Source organism: Eptesicus fuscus, chromosome 12 (genome assembly GCF_027574615.1).
Source record: "Eptesicus fuscus isolate TK198812 chromosome 12, DD_ASM_mEF_20220401, whole genome shotgun sequence".
Lineage (NCBI taxonomy): Eukaryota > Metazoa > Chordata > Mammalia > Chiroptera > Vespertilionidae > Eptesicus > Eptesicus fuscus.
Genome location: NC_072484.1, coordinates 54,308,142 through 54,329,211, shown reverse-complemented (window position 1 = coordinate 54,329,211; position 21,070 = coordinate 54,308,142). Strand labels below are relative to the sequence as shown.

General features: G+C 48.1%; 1 protein-coding gene across 1 annotated transcript in view; it reads left to right on the top strand.

Annotated features, from left to right (window-relative positions):
• Window positions 1-3,881: 3,881 nt before the first annotated feature.
• Window positions 3,882-21,070, top strand: part of GATA6 (GATA binding protein 6) — a 30,130-nt gene continuing 12,941 nt past the window's right edge. The window contains exons 1-6 of the mRNA XM_028139280.2: window positions 3,882-3,949; window positions 5,310-6,466; window positions 11,061-11,227; window positions 14,692-14,817; window positions 15,642-15,729; window positions 15,819-15,922. Coding sequence (XP_027995081.2) covers window positions 5,347-6,466; window positions 11,061-11,227; window positions 14,692-14,817; window positions 15,642-15,729; window positions 15,819-15,922 — 1,605 coding nt within the window. The 5' untranslated portion in view covers window positions 3,882-3,949; window positions 5,310-5,346. The remainder of the gene's footprint in view (window positions 3,950-5,309; window positions 6,467-11,060; window positions 11,228-14,691; window positions 14,818-15,641; window positions 15,730-15,818; window positions 15,923-21,070) is intronic.

Sequence of the window (21,070 nt, the reverse complement as noted above, 5' to 3'; positions counted from 1 at the left end):
GGGGGGTGGGGTTCGAGAATAAAAAAAAAAAAAAAGAAAATAGAACAAAACAACAACAATCTTCTCCCCTGGAGAAACGCCGGGCGATGGCCTGCGTGGGACTGACAGCCGCTGGGTGGGGGAGACACACCGCCCGGACGCTGGCGGGAGCGGGGGGCGCCGGGGTGACCTTGTGTCCTTGGGCAAAAGCGTCCCTGGGACCGGAAGAAATATAAGCGAGAAGGCCCCATAAATCTGGTTTTAAAAACACTTGTTAATTTAAAAATATGTTTTAAGTCAGACGTCGTGTTCCTTTCCTTTCAGAAACGTCGCTGCAGCAGCCAGGAGCGCTGGGAAAATGACAGTGCAATGAGCTCCAGTTTGCGGGGCGTCAAGGCGTTTGGTGACGGGGGTCCGGGGGTCTCGCGGCTCCTCCGGAAGCAGCGCGCGCCTCGGTCCCCAAACACCCTCTCCGGTTCGGCAGGAAAGCCCCCGCCCCCTGCCCCATTGGCTGCTGATTTCTGGCTGAATTCGAATCGGAGTGGCGCGGTGCGGCCCAAATAAATCAGTCCCGGGGGGACAGGCCGCGCCCCGGAGCCAGCCCCTCTCCCAGGGTGGGGAGGGCGGCTGGGGAGGGAGGGCTCTCTTAGGAGGGGTCACCCCTGGGGTCTAAATAGTCCGAAGAAAACACGATTTCGTTGCAGATTAGTAAACTCCAAAAGAGGAGACAAGCAGAAGGAAAAGAAAAGGAAAAAAGGGAAGGGGGGAGGGAGGGTTAAGAAAAAAAACTCCACTAAAAACCGCGATGGAAACACAACTACTACCGAGAGCCCGCCCGGCTACCTGGAACGCTGTGGGGGCTCCTGCAGCTCTGGCGTTTCTCTCTAGTTCGGGGTGTGCTTCTTTTTGCGCACCCGCTATTCTCTCTTCCCCCCGAGCCCCGCTGGGAGCTCAGAGCCCCGCGCCCAGCGGCCTGGGCCGGCGGGGGAGCCGCTGGGAAGGTGCCGCTCCCCGGGGTGTCGTCCCCAGGGCCCCAGTGGTTGCCTCGGGAAAACTGCAAACTGGAGGGGTCAGGCAGCCTGGCTTTCTGTCTGAATAAACGCTACGGGTTAAAGAGGTTTGTTTTTATTTTAAAATTAGCTGACGAGAAAAACATTTCACTAACGATTCCTTCCCTTGGTTGGAAAACCAACCTAAAAAAACAACAACAACAACAAAACAATTTGTGACCCAGCAAAGGAGCAATGCCCTTCCTCCCTCCCCCTCTTTGTTTTAGGCAATGCTAAAAGGAGATTGGGAATCTGGAGGGTAAAACGCCGGTCCCTTCTCCAGCGCTTAGAACCCTCAGGCTGGGGTCGGGGTCTGTCCGGCCGCTCACCTGAGTTCCAGCGGCGCCAGCGCCAACGCGCCCTCTCACCGCTGCGGTGGAGCTGCGGGAACCGGGCCCCTGGGGGCGAGCTATTGTACCGGGCAATTCACACGGACACCCGGGGACTTGCAAATAGAAAGAAACGCACAGCGGGAATCGTGGTCGTGCAGAGCGGGGTCTCCTGGGGCTCCGGCTCGGAGGCCTGGACTCTAAGTAGCCAACATATTTATTTGCTAACCCGTCTTCAGTAAAAATCAGCTCACCAAAACGTGAATTAAAAAAAACAAAACACTTCGGTTTTAAGAGCAAACCCGAGAAACACTTAAAACCAGTGGAACTCAAACGCCCACAACGTTTCTGTAACTGCTTACAAAAGGAACCTTTGCAAAATTCAGTCTATTTAAGAATTTGGTCGGGACTCACGTAAAACCCAAAAGAAGACACTGGAAGCCCAGGCCTGAGTTAAGTGCAAGGCGGCCGCCCGGCTGTCGCTTCTGGTAGTCGCATTCGATCGAACTCCGGTTAAACTTTAAAGCCCCCCGGAGCCTGCTCCTGTCACCAGTCTCCTTCCAGAGTTTTCTACCTTCAGTTGAAATGCGGTCACAAAGGAAACTGGGAGCCGTGACTGGGGGAGGCGGAGAGGAATGTCATGAGAGTGACCAAGTTAGATGAGAACGGTTTATGCGCCTTCTCAGTAGCAATTTAAAATTCAGAAGTGTTTAGCAGCAATTTGCAACGAAGAATGAAAGGGGGGGAAAAAATGATCACCAACTTCCTGAATGCTGGTTCCTCCGCCCAGGCCCTGTCCCCTGCTCCCCCAGGACACACAGGTTCACAGCTCACAGTTACGTGGAGAGGAATCGTACACTTAGCGGCCAAGTCCCACAACCTTTCCAAACCATATTTTACAATGTCCCTGCCTACCCTCGTTTAACTAGTTTAGGCTCCTCTCCCTCCCCCAACTGAAATACATAAAAACAAACAAACAAAAAACAGAGCCCACACGCCTTCAGAGGAGACTGACCTTTAGAAAATCATTTACTTCGATTTACCTGAAAAAAAAAAAAAAGAGGGTAAAAATCCATTCCCACACAACGCCTCCTGCCCTGGTTAAAATGCTCAGGAGCCTTCTGGGGTCACGCCTGTCGGAAGAAATTCTTCTTGTGAGCGAAAGGGAGCGAGACTCAGTATCAGAGCTCCTGCCGCGGCCGAACCCGCGGCCGCGCGACTCGCTGATGACAGATCGGCGCTGATAACCCCGCGACGTCTATTTCCAGTCCCTTTGCCGGCTACGGGCCGTATCAGTTTGTACACAGTGGTGATAGCCGTTCGCAGGGAGCGGAGAAGGGGTGTGTATGTGGGGGTGGCTGGGAAGCGATATGTCGCGCTGGGTGCAGAGAAGGTGACCCCCCCTCTTTCCATCGACGTACCTGAAACTTACCTGAAGTTCTCCAGGGAAATCTCAGAGCAAACGCGACACCCCAATTCGGAAAGCATTTGCGTGCGCTACTGGCGCTACTGGCGCGCCAGCCTTTTCCCACCCTGTGCACCTCACTCACTAACTAACGTGAGTACACCACGACCCCGAATTAAAGGTCCCAAGGGCTAGCTGAGCAGTGCCGACGTGAACGTCCCGAAAGTTCCTAAGAATTTAATTTATTTCTAAAAATCAGAGCACAGATGGGGAGCTGGGCACTCGTGTGTTCCTTCTTCCCCACATCAAGGAAGCCTCAACCCCCCGAGGGCCACCACGACCCTGTGAACTCCAGGGTCTAGAGGAGAGGTCGGTCGGGGAAAGTTTAAGGTCGATCACACGCGAATGTAGAGCAAGAAGCTCTACATTTGACGTGGAGGGAGGATCGGGGAAGGCCAGCGGAGCAAAACCTTCCCCTCCCCCCGCCCCCCCGTCATTCTGGGGGCGCGTTGACCCCGGAGCTGGCGCCTCCCTCCCACAGCGGTGGCAGCGTGGAGCTGTGCACAGCCAGCTCCTCCCGAGCCATTACCCCCCCCCCCCCCCGACCCCGTGAGTGCGCGCGTAACTAGGGGCGGAGGAAAGTGCTCCGCCTAAGGTTGGATGTGGGTTGCCTGCCAGGTCTGGAGTTCGGCCACGTCCACCCCTCCCCCGGCGTCCCCGGGCTCGGCGCCCCCTGGTTGCACTCGCCCCCACTCCCAAGACTGTGCTGGTTGCCGAGCTCACACCCGCAGGCTGCGTAGCGCTCATTGTCTGCCGGGGCGGCGCGCTCCCCTCCCCCCTGCCGGCCCCTGTCCCCTCCCCACCCTCTTTTCTCTCCTCCCCTTGCTCCCTCCCTCCCTCTCCTCCTCTTCACCTCCAGCGCCCAGCTGCTCGCAGAGCGCAGTTCCGACCCACAGCCTGGCACCCTTCGGCGTGCGCTGTTTGTTTAGGGCTCGGTGAGTCCAATCAGGAGCGCAGGCTGCAGTTTTCCGGCAGGGCAGTAAGAGGCGCCTCCTCTCTCCTTTTTATTCACCAGCAGCGCCGCGCAGACCCCGGACTCGCGCTCGCCGGTCGGCGCCCTCGGCCTCTCTCCGCGCTCGGGAGCACCCTCCGCCGCGGCCGTTCTCCATGCTCAGCTCCCACCCGAGGTTCGGCTACTTTTTTTTTTCTGCTCGCGTTCTGCTCTTTCCTGCCCTCTGCTCCCTACCCGTCGTGGGCCCCGGCTTCGACTCTCCCGGCCGCGGCTTTGCGGCCCGCGGTCGGCTCCGAGGGTGTCTCCCGCCTCCACTCCCGGCTCTAGCGGCTCCCAGGTTCCCGGGACACCGCGTACCAACTTCTGATGTCTTTTCCTCTCTCTCCGAAGCGCTTATCTGCGCGCAGCCTTATCTCCGAGTTATCTCGGCGCGAAGGGGCGGGAGCCCCAGTCAGGCGGGCAGAGAGACTTCTTTCTCGCTCTCTAGCCCGGGTCTGTGTGTGAGCATTCGCGTTAATCTGGCTCTGTCCGCGGAGCCCCAGCGCTTCGGAAAGGCGGCCCGGAGGAGGCCTGCCAGGGCTCCTGCATTAGTCTTCCTCCACCGCCCCCCTCCTGGTCTCCCTGTCATTCTTCCTGCTCTCTCCTTTGGGGTGGCTTCGTCTCCGGGGCGGTCTCACGTCCCCCTCCTCCTCCTCCTCTCTGAACTCCGATCCACCCCGGTACGTCCGATTCCGGCACGGTCTCGCCTTTCCACGGCTGGGGAAGACCGCGGGATGGGACGGGTGGCCCGGCGGGCGAGGGCGCACGCGCTGGTGGTTGGAACGCGAGCCGCGTGTAAGGTGTGCGGTGCAGCCGCGGGCACGCGGGTTGGGCGGGTTGGGCGTGCGACTCGGCCCCTCGGGCGTCCCGCACTGCCTGCGCCCGGAAGGTCCAAGACTGCCGTCCCCGCCCCAGGCCCCACCTTCTCGGGGCTGAGTTGCATTTTTCTCTGGGGCTTGCGTTCCGTCTAGTCAGCGCAGTCCAGGGAGCTCTGGGAAAGCCGCTGGGCGAGAGGACGCGGCAGTTTCGTTTTCGGAACAGGTTGCCATCCTTGCGCTGATGATTTTCAAGCGGGCAGTCTTCCTACTGAGGCACTCTGGGCGAAGGGCACCCGCAGGGAGGCGGGATAAGGCCACCCCTTAAAAGGGCTTTTGTGTGTGAACGGCCAGGAGGGAGTCGCTTTGGGGAGAGGTAAATCTTGGCCAGCCTCGCAGTCACCCTTGGGGTCAGGCGCGCGCGCGCGCGGATGAAGGATGCTGCGGAGAGGGTGAGCGGGGAGGGTGCGGGAGGGCGGTTGAGACCGGTCTTGGAAGGATTGGTGGCGGCTGCTCAGGCCACAGTCCCCTCTCATTTACCAACTCTCACGCCCAGGGCAGAAAAGCGATCTTTGGGGAATCTCATTAGTTAGGAAAGGGAGTGGAAGTGAGATGGCGTACAGCCTGCGCTTTTGGTAACCTTTTTTTTTAAATTTCCCCTCCTGTCCCTGTCCGCCCCAGGAGCTAGAAGTCAGCGTGCAGCGGCGCAGGACCGTGGATGGCCTTGACTGACAGCGGCTGGTGCCTGTCGAAGCGCTTGGGGGCCGCGGCTGCGGACGCTTGCGACTCCGGAGCCTTTCCCGCGCGGGAGCCCTCCACGCCGCCTTCCCCCATCTCCTCCTCTTCCTCCTCCTGCTGCTCCCGGGGTGGGGAACGCGGCCCCGGCGGCGTCGGCAACTGCAGGACGCCACAGCTCGACACGGAGGCGGCGGCGGGACCCCCGGCCCGGTCGCTGCTGCTCAGCCCCTACGCCTCGCATCCCTTCGGGACTCCCCACGGACCTTCGGCGCCCGGGGTCCCTGGCCCAGGGAGCGCCCTGTCGAACTGGGAGGACCTACTGCTCTTCGCTGACCTCGATCAGGCCGCGACCGCCAGTAAGCTGCTGTGGTCCAGCCGCGGCGCCAAGCTGAGTCCCTTCGCACCCGAGCAGCCCGAGGAGATGTACCAGACCCTCGCCGCCCTCTCCAGCCAGGGGCCAGCCGCTTACGACGGCGCGCCCGGCGGCTTCGTGCATTCGGCAGCCGCCGCCGCAGCGGCGGCGGCGGCCAGCTCCCCAGTCTACGTGCCCACCACGCGCGTGGGGTCCATGCTGCCCGGCCTGCCGTACCTGCAGGGGGCGGGCAGCGGGCCCGCCAATCACCCGGGCGGCGCGGGTGCGCACCCCGGGTGGCCGCAGGCCTCGGCCGACAGCCCCCCTTACGGCAGTGGAGGCGGCGCGGCGGGCGGCGGGGCCGCGGGGCCCGGCAGCGCCGGCTCAGCCGCGGCGCACGTCTCGGCGCGCTTCCCCTACTCGGCCAGCCCGCCCATGGCCAACGGCGCGGCGCGGGACCCTGGGGGCTACGCGGCGGCCGGCGGCGGGGGCGCTGGCGGCGTGGGCGGCGGCGGCAGCCTGGCGGCCATGGGCGGCCGGGAGCACCAGTACAGCTCGCTGTCGGCCGCGCGGTCGCTGAACGGGACGTACCACCACCACCACCACCACCACCCGAGTCCCTACTCGCCCTACGTGGGGGCGCCGCTGACATCCGCCTGGACCGCCGGACACTTCGAGACGCCGGTGCTGCACAGCCTGCAGAGCCGCGCCGGAGGCCCGCTCCCCGTGCCGCGGGGCCCCAGCGCAGGTAAGGGTCGCGCCTCGGCGTGGGGGTTGGGGACCCAGGGCACTGGGGCGAAAGTGAGGGTGTAGAGCTGCTTCACTGGGGCGCTGTTTTCAGGGTTTTCCTGTGAGTGTGTGTGAGGGGGAGGGGCAGAAGTCAGCCTGTAGCTGGGCGACCCAGAGTCTGGCAGCCTTGATGTGGTGCTTCTATTTTGCGGATTGTCTCGGTTCCTTTCCACGAAAGAGACTGGATGCGCACGGACAGTATATATACCTCAGCGCCTGGAGAAGCTCCAAGAACTCGATGAGTAGTGAATGGGATGGGTACTAGGAAGGACTCAGCCTGGGAGGGAACTGGCAGGGCCCGAGCCCCTTGGGAGACTCTAGTTTTGTGTGGGTGGAAGAATGAGACTCCATGTGGGGGTACATTTAGGAGAATGCTGGACACTGGATTCATCCTGTCCTCAAATACGCACACAGGCCCACTCAATTCACCTCTCCAAAGGTGGGGAGCTGTGTTTTCCCCAAGGGGAGTATTTAAAAGGGCTCCAGGTGGGGCAGGACCTAAGGACACCCACACTTCCACCTCCGTGAGAAGGAAAGAAGACAGGACAGGACACATGGACTGGTCAGCCTTGCGACTATCCCGAGGGAAAGCTGGCGGGGGGACCCTTTGGCTTGGCATCCTCCGGCCGGTGTCTGGGGCTCCCGCATCTGTTTTTCCTCTAGAGTTCAGCCCACCCATTTTTCAGTTTCCAATCCCACTCATACTATCATGGCAGTGACTGGGGCAATTTTAGGGTGGACTGGGGAAAAAAACAAGTGCCAGAATACCTGGAAAGAGCCCATTTTGAAGTGTTTTGTTCCCTGAAGCAGGGGAGGGTGTGCCTGCCTAGGTTAGCTTCCCCATTCTGGTGCTCTCACAGGTCCCTCTCACTTTATATCTAACCCGCTGGATAGCCTGACAGACTCCTAACACAAAACTTTGTTTGTTTGAAGGGATCTGTGGGAGTCACAGAGGAGGCGGGTGAGCTTAAATCATTTGACCTGGTGCTTTCACACCCCAGGTCTGAGCGCCTCAGCCTTCTATTTAGGGACGGGAAGTTTTCTAGGGGTCCTGTTAGGATCAAGTGAGACATTGCCAACCTCGTGTTCAAAAGACATGCTGGAAACTCTAGTGGCCTGAAAGGGAAGGTTCTCTTCCTCCACCCGCTCGAAGACTTTGGTTCAAAATTCCCTCTTCTTCCCCTGCGAAGGGGGCTCCGGAGACCACCATCGCTGGGTGGGGGTGAGGGGCCCCCGCAGGTTTGCTCCTTTGAGTAGAGACTTCAGAGCACAGCACTGCCAGCCTTCCTGCTGCATAGGGACCCACGCCTGGCTCTCCAGAGGAGAGAGAGGGGGGAGATGAGGGTTCTTCAAAGGATGGGAAGGGGGTGGCTGTTAGGGTGTGAGGGTTTTGTCAGTCAGGAGTCTAGCAGGGAATCTGAAAGGGTGTGGGAGTTGGGTGGGTGGGGGGTGCAGCTGCTGTTGGAGCAAGGTCGTGTGGCTCTGCCTGTCCCATGACCCATCTTAGTGTGATCTCCATGTTCCTTTCCCCTCGTCTTCCAGCATTTCACAGGACCGAGAAAGAGAAGTAGTCCAAAAGACAGAACTGGAGTGTTTAAACTAACTGGTTCTGTGTGGAAAACCCTTTTAGAGGCAATAAGGTACGATTGCAGGAAAGTTAGTTGTTTTTTTCCTCTTTTTTTTTCATTTTTTTCATTTTAAACTTAGCCTATCCTGCTTTGGCTGGGTAGTTGATTAGAGCGTTGTCCCTTTATGCCAAGTTTTTGGGTTCGACCTCTGGTCCGGTCAAGAAAGCAACCAGTGAATGCATCAATAAGTGGAACAACAAATCGTTTCTCTCTCTCTTAAAAAAAAATCAGTAAACTTAGCCTATCCCTTCACTAATATTTTTACTTTCTGGAAAGGACACTGCAAAATGAGAACAATTTTCTGTAGACCCAGAGTATATTTTCAAAACCCAAACAACTAAAAATGGGAAGGCTTTTGCACACAGTCTGTTAAGAAGGTGGGGAACTACTGAGCGAGACTAGGTCAGTCTGGAAGTGGTGGAGGCGAATCACCCCAACCTTGCTTGTCCTCATAGGTGTTCTCTTGCTAGAGAGACCTCGACCCCCCAGCCCCTCTCCTCCCAGCTTCCTAGCTAAATGCCCCACTTCTCCACTTGGATTTTTTTTTTTAAAAAAAACCAAACCATTTCTGGAGGCACTCTTTAATTGATTGGGGCAAACAGGAGGGCTAAAACCTGAGTGCTGAGCTCTCTCAACCTGCCCGGGGGAGGTTTCTGAGAATCTGCTCCATACATCTCTCCCTGGTTCTGGTAGTGAGTGAGTGGGTTGTGCTCGGTTGTGCTCATAGCCCTTCAGTCCCCAAGCCCAGCCCTCTCTTAAACTCCAGATAACTGTGTTCCATTCTTTGGGTTCTGGGACTACACTTGTTGGCTGAACCCTTCTCCCCTGTGTCTGCATTCCCCAGGGACACTGAAGGCAGCCATGTTAGGAGAGCGATGATGAGGTGTAGGGGGAAGTTGATGAAGGGGCTACCAGCGCCATCAGATTTTACAATTTTTATTTAAAAACATTTTTTCTGACTTTAATCAGTTACAGGATTGTAGCTGCTGGGCGAGGAGTGAGGAGAGGTCAGGATAAATGGGAGCTAGAGATTTTACTTACCTAAAAAGAAGCAAACTTACTAATATTTGTTTAAGTCCACAGTGATCTTCAAGTTTTGTCTTGGGGTTTTCAGATGACTAAAAAGATTTACCTGGAGAGTTCACACTGTCTTCTCCCTATTGTTCCCATCTTGGGGAAGGCGGCCAGGCACAGGGCTGGGTTCTCCAGGGAATGCCCCACTCCTCTATTGAGGGAGGCTCTGATAGGTAACATTTTAAAGTCAACAACAAAGACAAATACCTTGTTTAACTTCAGTGTCCTTGAAGTCCTGAGCATTTTACTGATTGCCGTAGTCAATAGTGGCTTTTAGGGCGGAGAAGAATAAATCTTTGTGATGTGTTGTAAGTTGCAGTATCCCCATGACAACTTTGAACTCAAGTTATGTAGGATGCTAGTTTCTTTTAAACTTGTTTCTTGAGGAAGGAGACTTACTTGTTTTGTAGGGTAAATAGTATTAGTGGAATTAAAGAGTATTTTATGCCAAAGACATATATAAATATCTTTACAACAAACAATGGTAGAAACGAATGGTAAACTGCACAGGAATGGGGAGGAATAGAAAGGCTTTTTTAGCTCACATAATCTTCAAGTAAAACTCTAAAGTGTAATGTTTATTTACTTTAAAATTGGTTCAGAAATGATCCTTAAAGAAAGCCAATTGCAACATTTAAACCCTCTAGAATATTAATAACACTAAACAGGAGATACTTATGGTTTTAAAAAGTCTATTTAATAAAAAGTACCTATCTCATTTTAGATATTTCTCTAAATATTATCTAAATAATTATCTAAATATTATTTAGATAATATTTCTCTAAATAGGTACTTATTTAATTAAGAAGTACCTATCTCATTTTAGATAATATTTCTCCCTTCATATTTAGCCAGTTTAGGGTAAGTAATAAATGTTACAACCATTTATTCTTAAGATTGTTTTAGATAGCTAAAACTGCTTAGTTACTCTGAAAACTAACCAAGTAGAAATGACATAAACACAATTTAGAAAGATTGCATAAGTTGAAATTTCAGTGTAGGAAAAGAGGGAACAGTTTTATTTAGTACTGGGATGGTCTTCGTGATTTTTCTGGATCAATACAATAGCAACCGTTTGTAGAAATTTTGCAGGTAGAAACAATTAGACCCACATTAAAATCAGAATATTTTACTATTTGGTCCTTGTGGCATGAAAACAAAGTTTTAACATTTATCTCTGCTTATTAATGCTAGTGTATTTTCCCCCTGGGGAGATCGGAACCATTTTCTAGTTAAATGGTATAAGTGCTCGAGAACAGTATTTCTAATTTCACTAGTCCTTTTTATTGGGGAAAAGGAAGACTAGCAGATACAGGAAGTACTTTTTAAAAGAAAAAAGGAAGATGGAAGAAGTAAGGCAGCCTCCCTGTGTCCCGGGGACTTGTGGACTGGAGCAGGGGCCAGTGATCCGTGTCCAGGTCCCATGCTTTGCTCGGGTTTGGCAAGTGGCATACTGTAATTATGATGGATTTCAGTTTTGAAAAGCTTGTGAACAGCCGGAAAGAAGGGGTCAGGGGACCCAAATCGATCTCCCCACAGCTCATCTCCACCCTGAGGTCCTTGGTGGTAGATGGCACAGGACTCGGGCTGGGCTTCCAGCGCCTCTCCTACTTCCCTAGGGCTTTCCTGGGCGCGCCCAGGGGTGCAGAGAACGGTAAGCAGGTCGGTAGGACATCACCAGCCGCCGGGGCTGTGGCTGTTGAGCAGAAAGGTCCGTGGAGGAGGGCGTGGGCAGGGGAGCAGGCCGGGGGTCGTGCGGGGGGGCGGGGGTGTGGGGGGGTCTTCGGGGAGCCTCGGTTGGGGCGGGGGCGGCGCGGTCTCACCCGCCTTTCGTCCCCGCTCTCCCCGCAGACCTGCTGGAGGACCTGCCCGAGAGTCGCGAGTGCGTGAACTGCGGTTCCATCCAGACGCCGCTGTGGCGGCGGGACGGCACCGGCCACTACCTGTGCAACGCCTGCGGCCTCTACAGCAAGATGAACGGCCTCAGCCGGCCCCTCATCAAGCCGCAGAAGCGCGTGGTGAGTGCGAGCGCCGCCCTCCCCCGCCGGCGGGGCGGCCCGGGGCAGGTGCCGGAGGCCCGGTCCCCGCTCTGATCCCAGCGCAGGGGTCGGACGTGTCCCCTGCATTCCCCATTTGCTAGCGCGGGGCTGGGCTGCTGGAGGTGATCCCGAATCCAGGCCCGGGGAATGCAAACAGCCTCCCCCATGTTTAACACAGGGAGTGACATCTTACGTGAAAGAGAAGAAAAGAAAGTAGGGTGCTATCACCTTTTAAAGTACAAACATGTATGTTTGCATATCTCTTCATGTATTTGTAAATGCACCGAAATAATTCTGGGAGGAAACACAAGAAAATTGTGAGGATACCGACCCAGGGCAGGTGAAGGAAGGAGATTTTTTTTCTCTATGCGTTCTCAGATCTGGTTTGGATTTTTATTCTTGAAAAACCACGCTCCTTTACAGTATCTTTCTGATACTTGACAACAATCCGCACACTCCCCTTCTCCCTACTGCCTCATTCGCCGCCGTTTCTTTGATTTTTGTCCCTTCTACCTCAGGGTCCTTTCTAGCTCTTCTCCGAGCGAGACAGGGTTTAGCCACAAATTCCACTCGTCTTTTGGATTGCCCTTGAGTCTGGTGAAAATTTACTTACCCTAACCTTTGTTATTTTGAAATCTGGCTGTTCAGATAACTACCCAGAACTTGAGAAATATGCAGTCTGTGTGTTCTCCTCGAGTTGAGTATTTTCACCAATATGAACATGTTTTACTGTGTTTTAATGTATGGGAATTCTGATTTTCTTCAGGGATCAATCTCTTGTCATATTGTGTGTGTATGTGTGTGTTTGAGGAGAAGGTATTTGCCACTGTAGTGATTAGAAAAAAATAAAGCTCTCACAAGCCCCACTGTAAGGCTAACATTTGTTTAGCCAAGCACCCATACTCTAATACCTTTTAAAGTAAAATACTTTACAGTTAGATGCCAGACATCTTAAGTATCCAAGTAATTTATTTAATTGTTATACTCTAATTAGCAGGGACAAATGCTACACATGTTGTTTGTGTTAAACAGATTAGAGTGAAATTGCATCACAATGTAAGTCTGACACCTTAAGGAGGAGCAATTAGTTTTATGGTTGTTTTGTTTTTAATGCATTTAAAATAAAGTGGCCAAGGTTAATTTAATGAGTGTATGCGCCTTCAACTTGTTACAAACTCCCACAGCTTAAGTTCTTCAAAGGCCATCCGTAACTTCAGTGTCTGACTCCCTACGGTTCTCATTTTTCCTACGTGCATGATATTAAGAAAAGAAAAAAGTAATGGCTGGAAAATATTCCAAGGAAGTTCTTTGTTTTCATGTGTTAACCTCTATATTAACTATGAGACTGATTATTATTTATTTTTATTTTTTGGAAAGGAGCATTGAGCTGAGACATAGCTGAGCTCAGAAAAGTAACATTTTCACGAGATGGAGAAAAAAAAAAAAAAACCAAACTAGTATAATAGCTGTTTTGTTTCTAGTTGCCTTATAAACTTAATCTAGTATCATTCATATTAGATTGTGCCATTTGTTTTGTGCTTTTACAAGTAAAAATAACCAGAAAAACAGTTTTTAACATCTCTGAACCAATTAGTTTCCCTTCTATGTGGCAACTGTGTTGGTAGTAACCAAGGTCAACCAATATGCTTTATAAATGGGTTATAAATGACACTGGATTGAAGGGTGTGTCTATCAATTAGTTCTCCTTGTGGGCTTCTTATTTATGGTTTTGATGGGCCTACCCTAGTTATCAGAGGTAGAATGTTGAACCCAAGTTTGTTTAGCCAGCAGTTACAGAACCAATCACTGAATTTGAACTTGTATTACATTGCAAAATAAGAGATTTATGGTTAACTTGAATTCCTTGTCAATGATGAACATAACCGAGAGATCACTTGTTACAAGGAACTTTTATAACCCACTCACCTTCATTTCACATCTTTATGAGGACTGGCTTCTCTCATGATCTGCAGTTGACAGTCATAAAGTTCTTTGTTATAATGGCAAATTCTGATAACAAGTTTGCTTCACATTGGCTCAAATTCCACTGGAAACTGTCATAAATGACCTGTTTATAAAAGGGACCTTCCTGTCCCTAGTTTTCTGATCGCGCATTTATGAAATTATTATCTTTTGAACTGAAAGAAAAAAACCCTGATGCGTAAGGTTTTATATGTTTTCATCATTTTAGCAAAGCAATTTCTCAAGTAGTTCTTCTGTCAGCCAAGCCAAGCATATTGATTACAACCAAAAGTCAAATTGATTTTTTTTCTTAGCACTGACTTCTTAAAATGTAAATGAGAAATTCAATTGTATCTTTTAAATTTGCCACCAAAGGATTCGGAAATCTCTGTCCTTTTTTAATCTGTGAGTTTTCAATACATACTCAATTTTTCCTTTTTTTTGTTGTGCATTTTCCTTTATAACTTTTTAAAAATTAATTAGTGTAGCTCACTTACCAAATTCTGTGACCTTCAATTTGCTTTGTTTCCTGTATTTTCCCTATAGCTTCTTTTTTTTTTTTTCAGAAGTCATATGACATCATTTTTTAATTGCCCTATCTAGGTTATTTAAAAACAAATTTAGATTTTTTTGCCATTCTAGGGAGGAACTTATACTAAGTTAAATTCTCATTCTTTATAATCCACACATAATTTAGGGGAAATAAATTCCCTTTAAAGATGTTATGGGCATAAAGGGAACGTGGAAATCAGAATAACAGTAACCGAGGGCTGACTTCTGATAATAACATTTAACCCTTTGTGTGAACAAAAGTTCATTATTATACTTGCAGGGTAAATAACATATATTAGTATCATTGTATTTAAGACAATGCCGGCATTAAAACAATGCCATAAAATTTGCTTATCCTTTGCAAAAATGAAAAATTCAGGCAGCATTTGATCATGATAATTATGGAATCTATTAAAAATATACTTCTTTACAAACATTTTATACATTTTCCAAAATCCATTTCCATTAATAGGTAGGTTCTTCCAAAGTTTCTGATTTGTTCCTCTGCACAAATCTTGGAAATATGAGCTGATTATCTTCAGTTTTCATGTGAAGTGGAGACTGCTCAAAGCCACTTAACGTATTGGCAGGCAGTTATGATTGCATTTCAATATCCTTCTATCGGACCTCTGACCACAGTAGGTGCAGTTATTGGCCAACATCATGACTGTGTTTTGGTTATTCTGTAATCTACACTAATATTCTGGAACAAATCAAATGTGTGTGTGGGATCGAGCACACTGTAAAACTTAAGTTTCTTGGTCCAGGAAGGCCAGCCTAATTACACTTAAATTTTTTTTCTCAAGGGACCTCTTATTTCTAATAACCAGGCTCATGCTTGTCGATGACAAGGACATGATACATTGACGTATGTAGCATGTACATAAAAATCACTTATAACTGTACACTTATTTTCTTGTGCTTTCTAGCCTTCCTCCCGGCGGCTTGGCTTGTCCTGTGCCAACTGTCACACCACAACCACCACTTTGTGGCGTAGAAATGCCGAGGGCGAACCTGTGTGCAATGCTTGTGGACTCTACATGAAACTCCATGGGGTGCGCCACGTATTCTGCTCATATGTATATGTGTTTAGTATAGTTTGTACATGGTTTCAGTTAAGAAAAAAGTCAGCAAAAAAGAAGGGGATGAAAATGAAAATTTGGTTGTCTATATGCATGTTATTGATGACATGTTAAACTATTATCTTAAATAGCAGTAAGAAACACAAAATGCTGTCAGTTAAACAGCCACACATTTGTTGTAAGACATTGCAATATTAGCAATATTAAAATGTGAAAAATGTATATTTTAGAATTGATAAAATGGTAGTAACCCTTAAAAAAAAAAACTGCAAAAGAGAAAAACATGGAACTAACTAGAAATGCATAATAACTAGTTTACATTAACTTAATTCTTGAATGCAATCAAATATATTTATATAAAGGAGTAATCTACGTATTTGAAAGTTATAGTTAGAAAGATTCTATACTTCATTTTAAGGACAGCACAAAATATTATAAATATATCTCTTGAAAAGGAAAATAACCTTCTATATGTAGGAGGAAGAGAATACATGAGTTCTATGAAATGAAAATCTTCAGGGGTTTTACTCTGAAATTGAAGTTGTTTAAAACAATAAACATTAATTGAAGGAATAATATCTCCTTGGCAAATCACCTCATTTTCCCTGCAGGAATCTGCATTTGATGGGGTCTTTGTGCAGTTGGAATCTATTGGGGAAAAAATATATAAATGGTATTGATATTTATGCCAAGTTCTTTTAAATGAGGGCCTTCAGGGCTGACGTTGGTTCTTTGGCTGAAGTTTGGGTTTTCTTCAATATACATTAACTGTATGGCCTACGTGAAAATTTTTTTAGGTGCCCCGACCGCTTGCTATGAAGAAAGAGGGAATTCAAACCAGGAAACGAAAACCCAAGAACATAAATAAGTCAAAGGCTTGCTCTGGTAAATATAATAAAGTGCTATTAGATTGTTAAGTATTTGCTAACCTTAACAGTAAAGTATATTAATGAGGTTAATTTTGACTGTTGCAGGCAATAGTAATAATTCCGTTCCTATGACTCCATCTTCCACCTCTTCTAACTCAGATGATTGCAGCAAAAATACTTCCCCTACAACACAACCAACAGCCTCAGGGGTAAGTGTTAAAATAGTATAGACTCTTCTAAACTAGTGTGTAGCTCTCCAGTTTATTATCTCAAATTTTATCTGATAGTACAATAGTCTAAACCAACAGTTCAGTTTAGTTAGCTGATACCTAAGAATAGTTTATAGAGGAAATTACATTTAAATGTCAACAAAATGACAAACATAAGTACTTTGCAAACCTCTTAATTAAGATCTATATCATATTTTTATGGTTAAATTAAACCAAGTAAAAGCTAGAAGTTTTGGTTTGAAGTGCTTTAGTTGTCCTATTTCCAGGTTTTTATCTGAGTTTATATGTATTTCTAATGTAGATAAAAAAAATCTATCAGCTCAGTGGTTTCATATTTAAATTGCTTTTGCCTATCATATCAACTCTTGCTTTCAATTTTCTTTTCTCAAACCCTTCCCTTTGCTTTCCTTCCTCCCTCCCTCCTTTCATTTCTTCCTTTCTTCCTATCTACCCAAAACATAGCTCATCATAATGTGTCAGATGCTGCTGTAGTCACTGATCTTTCTTCACCCCATTGTCCTCTTGCTGGGAGGCCTGCCTTCTTTCAATGCACCTTAATCGTACCCAGGCTTCTTTCATTCAACCTTGCTATAAACCTGTGAGCAATTTGGTTTGTGAGTGAGGGTCTTTGTCAAGATCACACACAGAGTTTGTTTCTGTAAAGCTGTGATTGAAACTCAGTTTTTCTCAAGTGAAGAGCATTTTCCCACCTTTTCCCAAATTTATCTGGAATGCTATTTATTTATTTATTTATTTATTTATTTTTATGGAATGCTCTTTAAAAATGACGGGGTCTCACCCTAGATCTCACCGAAATCCAGAATGAGCTTGGGCAGCACGTCCCAGGTGATGGTAGGATTATACTGAGACTAGGATGACACACCGGCATTAAAATCTCGATGGACACAATGTTTTTCTACAATTAATCTTGCCCTTTTAGGGCTACGTTGAAATACTACAGATTCCTGGGCCCCACCCCCATATTTTCTGAGTCAGAGTCTCTGGGGTGGGGCTTGGAAATGCATGTTTTTGAACAAGTGTCCCAAGTGAAATGGAAGCCCTCGAGGTGTCTTCCCATCAGGGTTTGGGAACCACAGAGCTGGCTTGTTTCATGGTATTTTTACAGGCTTAAAACAAATGAAAATTAAACATTTAACACAATTTTAAACTGTGCTTAAAACTATATTTATTTCTCTTTGTCCTCTGACCCAACTTCATTTGGGCTTTTTCTTCAATGAAACAAGAAATTCAATCTGAGATTCACAAGGGAAAAAGCCTCTCATTCCTTTTGGTCTGTTGCAGACAGGTTAAAGGATGCTTCTAGCCTTCGTCAAGGTGGACTCTATAGCGTATCATGTTTTTACAGAAGGGTTTCATGCAGCAATTTTAAAAGATCTAATGTAGTAAGTAGAACAGTTCCTTGTAGGGAAATGAAAAGGTCGAAATTATTTAAAAACATTTTTTATTATGCCTTAAGTCCTCAAAAGCAATTATGTGGCTAAATGAGGCAAAACAACGCTCTGGTTTTCCAAGGCGTTTAGGGAGCAGCCAGGTTTTTGGCCGCAGTCTCTTTTAGCAGAAAGGAGGATTGCTGCCAGCTCCACGTCAGTTGGTGATACAGTCCAGCTTAAACTTGGCAAAGGCCAGATTTGAATGAAAAATGGCAAAGAAATGGGCATTTGCCAACAACGGGCTTTGGGGACTTGGAACCCTAGTGGGTGGAATCCATATTTTGCTCTTGTGGTTTTGTGATGTGAAATTTCAAAATTGGCTATGTGCAAGTCCAATCATTTGCCCTCCCAGGGGAGAAAAGGCAGTGACTGGCTCTGGCTCTGGCGTGTCTGCAAGAGGAATCTTGGGAGTTCTGCTTTGGTGTCCCAGCGTCTGTCACCTGGGACCCAGCACCCCAGAGGTGGCTTGCCAGCCAGTGCCCTTGGGAGGAACACTCAGTTCCCTCCTAGAGGCCAGGAGGCAAAGCAACAGGATTTTAGAGACAGGGATTTGAGAGCTGGGTCATCCATCCTGCAGTGAGATCAGCCTTAGAGACCGGCTGTACAGTATGATCTGCAGTTGGCCTCAGACATGCTTTGGGGCAGCTTTCCTGGCGGGTGTGGGGGTGTGGGGTGGATTGCCCGCCATCCTCCCTTCACCCCAGGGACCCACTCCTGGCCTGGCTCCACAGGCACTCAACTGTCACCTGGGTTGTGGGCTTTTTTCTATGGACGGTGAGCCCATCACGAAGGTCTCCATCCGCTCCTACCTGCCGTACCTGTTGTGGGGAACTAGGCCTGCTTGGCAGAAGCCAGTTTGCTCCCGGCCTTTGGAAACTGTGCCCTTCTATGAATAATTGTAGACTCCAGTGGTCTCCCCAGGTTACCACCAAGGAGTGCCAGTGTGTGCCCGTTGTGTGTGCTTGGCCAGTGTGGCAGCAGGGGAGCTGTACAGAGCATGCTAGAGGAGTTAAATCTGTGAGCCGCTGGCAGAAGCATTTGTGAAAGGGGGTTGTACTGACAAAGATGTATTTTCCCCCCATTTTGATCATGGTTGATGATGTTGGAGAGCAGTGGGTGTTGGTACTGACCACTTGCAGGATTTTGTGAAGGACTGTATGTAAGGAAAATGTTATATTCACATAGCAAGGTCGGCTCTGGTACGTAGTACATGGCATCTTCATTGGCTCAGTGTTTAAACTTCCTGTGACGATGGATACATCCCATTGATCTCCAGTGGCCCCTTTGGCGGAAATTAGGGTTATCCTACCTTAATAGGGACAACAGAGCTACAAAACAAAGGACCTTAGGCACACTCCCAGTGGAACTCGGGAACTGGGGTCACCTGTTTTTGTTTTTTTTTAAAATATGTTTTATTTTTTTTACAGAGAGGAAGGGAGAGAGATAGAGAATTAGAAACATCGATCAACTGCCTCCTGCACACCCCCTACTGGGGATGTGCCCACAACCAAGGTACATGCCCTTGACCGGAATCAAACCTGGGACCCTTGAGTCCGCAGGCCAACGCTCTACCCACTGAGCCAAACCGGTCAGGGAAAGGATCACCTGTTCTTCCACTGAGATGTAAATGGCAGCATAACTGCTCCGCCTTTCCTTACTGATGGGGAGTTACAGCATAGATGTCAGGCCGCTGCAGCGGTCTTAATCAAAGCTGCTGGTTATTTTCATTCCCCTTGAGAAATCAGCTCTAGATCATCAGTAGGCATTCCCAGCATGCTTCTGTTCAGTCCTGATGCCCCTGTGGTCATGTGGGCATGTCGGCAGGTGGGGGCACCAGGTCACGAGCGGGGCCTGGTTCTTGAACTAACCTGGCAGGGGCTGAGGATTCTGGAGGAGGCACTCCTTGTTGTCTGCTGCTAAGAGAGGAGGCTCCAGGGCTCCCTCCCCAGCAGGGCGAAGGTGTGGGCAGGGCTCCGCGCGCACAGCACTTGGCATTCTTCCAGGACAAGTGCCAGGAAAATAAGTTTTGTGCTGCTCTGAAGCCTCATTTCTTTGGCTTATTTGCATGTCTTAGCTTACGTGCTTCTTGCTACTTTGTGTTTTAACTAGACCCCTGCCTGGGGAAAATGGAGACATTCCTTCTGATGATCTTTAGGTCAATGAATGACCTGGCTGTTTTAGGACTCAGTTTCTCTTTGTTGTAGGCTGTGGGTGCAGTGGTGTGTGTGTGTGTGTGGTGGAGGTAGAGAGAGAGTAGTTTGTTTGTTCTGTGTGAGATTGGGAAGAACTGCTTCCATGCAGCCCAGGATTAAAATGGCCTCTGTCTTGTTGCTTTGGAATCTTTGTTTGTTAATAATGTATTAAACTTAATTTTTGAGACAGTTGGTTAAATTTTGTGACTTTTGAACTTAAAGATAAATTTCCCCCAAATACTCTTTCATTGTGTCTAAAATAGTCTTAATACATGTAGTTTTACTGAAAAATATGTGTTCAGTTGGCATTTATATTCTGGATTATAAGAATATTTAAAACCTTGCATTGATTTCAATTTATTGACTGAGTTATGTTTTATAGGTTTTTTATTCTGGTTATTTAGAAGGGAGATATAGTAACATGTTCTTTTTCAGCAATTCTCAAATAAGATCTAACAGTTTATAAATATTACTATCCTTCCTATGACTTGTAACTAAAAATCTGTAAAATTACAAGATATTTTATATATACAAGTGTGGGCAAATATAAGTTTGTAGTTGTGAGTATGTGAAACATAGTTTATTTTTGTATTATTTATTATTGTATTATTTATTTGTATTATGTAAACCTACCTTTGCTCACCCCTGTATAGTTCATCTCCATGTATTTCGACATTATATATTTAATGATGACTTCAATACTATGTCTGCAGTTTTAATACAAACTTAAGTAGGCTTTAATTTTTAATAATTCTTTATAGAATTACTTTTAGACAGGCAAAATATGTATGTGTATATAATATATAAACTTAATATATATGTTAATCCCCAAGTTTTAGTAGGTAAAAGGTATTTCTTAAATTTTCTTTGGGATGGAAAAGATTAATTTGGGAATGAAATAAGCGAGAAGACTTCATGTCTGAGAATAAGAAATCACTGAACATACAGGATGTGGCAAAAGTAGGTTTTCAGTTGTGAGTAAGCGAACTGAAATTATATTCTTGTATTTTTAATTATTGTATTATTTTCCTTATGAACAGCTGTGGTCCTACTTTTGCCCCAGCCTTTATTCAGGTCCTTGCTTTACCGTTCCGTTTACGAAGCATTGTGCTATGGGAGGCCCTGTTTATAATGGAGTAAAACTGGGTCCCTGATCTTAAACTGTACATAAGGTGGTGGTAGTGGTGGGGGCAGGTACAGACAGATCTTACTGCTGGTTAGATTGGGAAGTATGTTGAATGAGCCACAAAGTAAGGTAGTAGATAAAAGGAGCGAGTGGTGAATTCTGACTGCAGAGTTGGAGATGGCTCCACAGCGAAGAGGAAATTCAAATTAGTTGGGTAGGATTTTTGTGGGGGAAACAGTGGGAGAAGAGTCTCCAGGAAGAAGAGGAGCATGGGTATCTGGTACTTCAGGGATAGTTTTAGGGGTTCAGTGTGGCTGGAGTGCAGGGTGTAAGAAGCCAAAGGCAGGAGATGAAGCTG